Source organism: Gobio gobio (assembly GCF_949357685.1).
Source record: "Gobio gobio genome assembly, chromosome: 18".
Lineage (NCBI taxonomy): Eukaryota > Metazoa > Chordata > Actinopteri > Cypriniformes > Gobionidae > Gobio > Gobio gobio.
In genome coordinates, this window is record NC_137111.1 from 24660801 (window position 1) to 24666800 (window position 6000).

The 6000-nt window shown below is 39.6% G+C and overlaps 1 protein-coding gene across 2 annotated transcripts in view; it reads right to left on the minus strand.

Annotated features, from left to right (window-relative positions):
• jag2a (jagged canonical Notch ligand 2a) overlaps nt 1-5747 on the minus strand; it is a 48025-nt gene extending 42278 nt beyond the window's left edge. For both annotated transcript variants that reach the window (XM_079842160.1, XM_079842159.1), the window contains exons 1-2: nt 5493-5747; nt 4668-4988 (exon numbers count right to left, since the gene is read on the minus strand). In XM_079842160.1, coding sequence (XP_079698286.1) covers nt 4668-4988; nt 5493-5555 — 384 coding nt within the window. In that variant the 5' untranslated portion in view covers nt 5556-5747. The remainder of the gene's footprint in view (nt 1-4667; nt 4989-5492) is intronic.
• Between the last annotated feature and the right edge of the window lie 253 nt (nt 5748-6000).

Consider the following 6000-nt stretch of genomic DNA (forward strand, 5'->3'; position numbering starts at 1 on the left):
GCTGGGCGCTGGAAGTGGTAGTAACTGTGGCGTTTTCCATAGGGGATCCCAATTCGTCGGTACGTCCGACTTACGTCGAACGTGACAGACTGAATGGGAACGTCTCGGTTACGTATGGTAACCCTCGTTCCCTGAAGGAGGGAACGGAGACGTACGTCCCGTCGCCACAGTTGCTGTACCATCACTGCAGGTTGAGCCACTAAGTTCGGCTCCTCAGTGAAAAACAGCGTGCATTCGCTCTCGCTTCCTGTTTATCCCCGCGGCGCGGGGCGGAGCGCGAGATGCAAATCTCGCACGCCAATGGCCCATTGGCCTGTTCTCTATATCTCGAAGCTGATAGGGGCTCCCTGAAGTGATCCCAATTCGTCGGTACGTCGATTACCACGTACGAGGGTTACCATACGTAACCGAGACGATTTTGAGCAAGAGACTGGCTTTTGCAGGTAATCCATGGTGTTTTGCTATTTGTACGAATTGTTTTGAGAAATGCACTTACTATTTTGCAAATGTCGAGTATGATTCGACAAATGTACCAAAGCAACTGAGAAAAACTGTAATTTGATGTAAGTGTGACCTCGTGAATACATCATCTTTTTCTCTCTGTTTTGGCTTTCTTTCCTCAGCGTTTATGTCAACGAAGACAGAGCTTTTTGAAAAAAAACTCTCCAAAGTGGATACATTTGAAAACACTGTTTTCGCGTTGTAGTCTGGACTTTGAAAACTGAAGTATTTGAAAACGATGACGCATGTTTAGTTATGTGACGCATCTTGTACCCATAGATATATAGTTATACCGGCATTGTTGTGCCAACTATGTACATTCATAGTGTTGCTAAAGAGAAATGTTTCTTTGTACAGTTTTCATATTGCATTCCTGCTAAGATGATTGAAAATGCGATTTTGAGTGCAACCTGAGTGGTGTGATATTTTGCTAATATAATTATCCTGCCAGAAGAATAGTGTGAGAATTGTATTATGCCTGCTCTCTCTCTCTCTGTATGATTTTGTGAACTTTTAGTATGTTTTATGCATGTGCAGTAAGGTGATTTAAGCATTTTCAGATGTTTCAATGTGGATGAGCAACTTTTGTAAAAAGCTTGAAAACGCAGGTGTGGACAGGGATCAGACAGATAGATAGAATACATGTAACATGGTGTACAAATCATTTGTAGTGTGTTTTATGTCATTTTGGAGCTTGGAAGTGTCAAGTGCGTTCGGAATGACATCAAGGTGAGAGATGTAAATGATGACCAAATCTTTTTCAATAATCACAGTAAGCTATTCTTCTAGATAGAACCAGAAATATCTATTTATTATTTTACGTTATTTGCATGAAACATTCAACTAGCAACATGAAGCTGATAGTCAAATATCAACTATTATCAGTCCTGTAACCAGCAGACGCCATCACAGTCACAAGGCAGGTCTGCATCAAACACCTGTTATCTAACGCTCAGCCAACTACTGAGCACTCATAGAAAATAGGAGAAAGAAACAGTCGTGAAACAAGAGACCCAACACTCATCCAAGATTTAAAGAAAGCAGGATGGGGTGAAAGCAGGACAGGGAAGATCTGAAAATAAACAACAAAAATAAAAGGAAAAAGTAGAGGAGATCAAGTATAAAGTCATGCGGGCCCTCATAACTGTTTTAGCTGTCAAGAATGACAGAATCAAGTGTGTTTGTCAGTAGCACCCATCTCGCTTTCAGTAAAACTTTCAATGCAGCTTCTTGGCAGGTCCAAATTTATGCGATATAAAACAGAGACATAAATGATAAAGACAGTAATTTCAGTGGCCTGACTCCATATCTCTAAAAAAACCAGATACACTGACTGCTTTAAAAAGATCTAATATTATCTTTGGTAAAGATACATTGTTATTGTACATTCCTGTTTGGTTTGTAAATAGTTCTCTTTTCTTGACTGTGTATTCAGGGTTTAGATTAAAGACTGAAAACATCTTAATCGTGAAACAGAACATGAACTTGGGAGCTCTTACATGGAAAAGCTTAAATAAAACAAATTGTGGTATGTGTGTGCGTGCTCAGTGGGACGAGATTTTTTTTTAATCCAAAAACAAAAGATGGTATGCTGGAAGAGAATCAAAGATCTCACAGCTGTAGGACGTCAGGCACAGCAGGACTTATAAGGTCCATAAACATCACCTTCCGTAAACTGCGTCCCTCCCCTGGGCACACCCGATTCGCTAAGAAACTATGGACAGTGGCAGATGCAAGTGTCTTTTCAGATTTCAAATCAGCTGATGTTGATATGAATATCAATGATGTGCAGAGTTAGTTGAAGCAACTGTATCAAGCAGTCTACCATCATTACTATTCATTGTTGAAGACTTTAAGGCAGACAAGCTGCAGAGAAGAACATTATGGGAGGATTATTCCCATTAGTAAGTGTTTATTTTTGTGGTTTGCCAGTTCCAGAAATAACTATTAAACATCACAGCTGGAGGATTTCCTTCCTACTATGGGCTGTCTTCACCAGTATTAACACAAGACTGCAGACTTCACGGACTTCAACAGTTACAGCAGAGAAGAATCTTCAAATGTGCACCAGCTGAATGTGAAATCTGTTGCTCAAATGACTCACCTGCCAAACTGCTGAAACAGCACTTACAGCCCTATTCGTTAGCAGGTGACCAGATAACGGTTCTGAGACACAGCTTAGACCTAAAACTAAACCGAAGTTTCACATGTGAAACAAAAATGCAAATGTTCCTCAGCATACGAGAAAAGCAAATAAACCAAATAAAATAAACAACTACTTTGAGCATGCTAGCTAGAACTATAAACAGAACGATAGATAGAACGAAAACCAACCCAATTGAACAATTTAGGTAATAGCCTATGTCTTAAGTTCTGTCCTGGTCAGATTCTTCCAAGATCAACATTCCAAATAAAAATAACTGTAATCACCACAGAGATATAGAAACATTCAAGTACAGTCCCAAAACAACTCCGTACATTACTGTGTTTTATCTTCAATTGGGCGATTACTGTGTTTAAAACAAAGCCACTTTACAAGACATGTGTACATTACATAAGAACACAGGCAGCTCTCACCACAACACTACTGTTGGCTGAAATGAAATCTGGAGGCAAACAAGACTCAAATGCAGTGATTCAGCGTTTTTCACTACTTACAAAACAGATTTACCAGGTTTAAAAAAAACAACAACAAACTCACACTGATGTAAGCGCTGTGTGGTTTGAGTTAAATGTTTTACCCACAGTAATGTGCCTTGCGTTATCTTACAATCTATCTCTTCTGGTCTATTTAGCGACAATGCTGCTATCTGAAACATGATCGTTTAGACAACTCCCACTGCCTCTCTCTTTCTCTTCTCTATCTCTTCAGATGTGATATAACTCCATGAGCATGCCAGCTCTAGTCAAGAACTCTGTCTTGTGTAAATCGTGCCTTTCTCAAAAAAGAAAAAAAATACTATCTAATTTTTGCCCAAAACAGCATTCTTGTAAACTCACGCAACAGTGGCCCTTCACCATAGCTAATGATTCTTGAATAAAAATATGCTAAGATGCTGCAAAGACGTGTTTTATTGAAAAATGGCAGGTTCATTAATGATTCCTTAATCAACTTAAGTTAGCCTGATCAGGTGACTGGTTTTAGAGGGCCACTTCTCAGCTAGACCCATCATAGATAGATAGATAGATAGATAGATAGATAGATAGATAGATAGATAGATAGATAGATAGATAGATAGATAGATAGATAGATAGATAGATAGATAGATAGAAAAGCACAACGCATGAATGTCTATTTTCTTCCTTTTATACTTTGCAGCCCTGTCCGCATGAAGTAAAACACACTACGTCCTATAAATATAACACCACCAGTTACGCGTGTAACTGTATACTGAGCGCGCGAGAGAGACACGCACCAGCCGCCGCTCACGCAGCCAAACGCGCGCCGTAACCGGAGATGCCCTACTCATCATCTCTACGATTAACGCCAGTGACCACGGTGACACCGAGCTCTCCTCTTTCCACCGAGTCAAACATTTGCTTTGCAATGAGTGTTTAATGCGCAGGCTACCAGTTGGTGCTGTTAAGACCAAGCATGATTCGCTTGAGCGTCTTGGCCATCTGCTTTAAATTCATGGAACATGGTAACTGGTTTCTAGCAGGTCTAAACTGGTCGTTAGCTAGTGCAAGGGTAGTAGATCATATTGGACCAACAATAAACAAACTACCAGCTGGTTATACAACCTCAATGTGGTCAAGCTAGCTTATAGATTAGCCTACCTAATAACCTAATCATTTTAGACCAGCGACATTTTCACATATAGCCTCACCAAATGTCATGTTGTCAGCCTATCATGTGTTTTCAATTACAACGTGAACAACTTCATAGGCCTACTTAAAAAAAATATTCAACCTTAAGTTCAACCTTTAGGTTTAAAAAAAAAAAAGTTTAATCAAAGTTACAACCAGCAAGTTCACTGCACTTTCTGACACCTTTGAATAAAATTCAAGTTCATTCAAGAGCATATTTTTAACAGTTTATAGCATATAAAGTAGGCTATTACAAATAACTGTATAGGCTATATCATCACGTAGGTAAAAAGTGTTTCCAAAAAAAGTGTTTGTTGTTAAAGAGCTGATGAAAGAGCGTATCGGTAAACACCTACCGGCCAGGCGAATTGAAAGGGGATGATAACGGTCCCGAGGTCATTGGCCTTGTTTGGGTTTCCATTGAATCCTTTCAACTGAAATGTATTCCCTCCGATCACGCTCGAGCTTCCAGTGCCGTACGTACACAAGCCAGATGTGGTGACCTCCACCTGGTATTCCTTTAGACACACTCTCAAATATGTGTCACATTCGTCCCGGTCGCACAGACCGTCTCGTGCGCTCCGCGCGCCGTCACAGCAGTTTCCATTCGCGAGCTCACCCTTGTCATTCTCCACGCTGATCAACTGGAGCTCTAAATAACCCGACGACTGGCACACCTAAAAATAACATAAACAGTAGTTAAAATATGAATTACACACAGATTGGCTTTATATGATTGCACAGAATAATTTGTCTGGTTCCAGCACATGCAACACAAAATAATATAGCGGATTTAGTGCATTACATTTGTGTTTGAGAAATGATTTTGTGGTTCTACAGGTATTGCAGAAATACCTACCAATGCACTCGCAGCAAACGCGAATAAACAGGCTCGTGCAATAATGAAAAGCCTTAGTATTATTAATTTAGGCAATGCTTAAAGTTTCAAAGTCGGTACATTACAGTGAACGCGGACTGGTTTTAAAACGCTTTTATACTTTGAGGATCACATGATTCCACTGACAGGGGGATAATTCTATTAGGACAAGAATCCCAAAATCTAATTTGACAAAAGTGAATTCGTTTCAGTGCAATGTAAAGCGGTTGTTTAATCTATGGACTTTATAGACAGTGAAGGGAAAAAGTGGATTTAAAAAAAGGCTTAAAGAAGTTTAACTCACCTCAGTCCAAAACGTCAAAATGAGTAACACTATTGAGAAACAAGCTCCAAAATAGTTATGCATGACTCCTATGAAGTTAATACGACATGGTTAAAAAAAGAAAACCAATATATGCATCATCCACAAAAATCCAGCCATACAAAGTGATTCTTTTCTCCGCAAGACCTCCAGAAGATGAGATGAAAGTCACACACATACATCCACTCAGTTCTCCGGCGCGCTGCCCTCACTATATCAGTCAACTATTAGACGTATGAACGGACTTGACTGACAGTTCAATAAACCATTGGCAAGTCATCAGCTGTAGTAGAACATCTGCGGCAGCCAATCGGATAGTCAGAGGGCGGGGCCTCCCTATAAACGATAGATCTGACAGGATTATTGACTTAGTTTGTAGAGTAAAACAACAAAGATTGTTGAGATTTTCAGTATTTTTCAAACAAGTACTGTTATCATTTAATCCATTTTAATCATTCACAAAAGGAATAATTCTATAATATTTGACAGT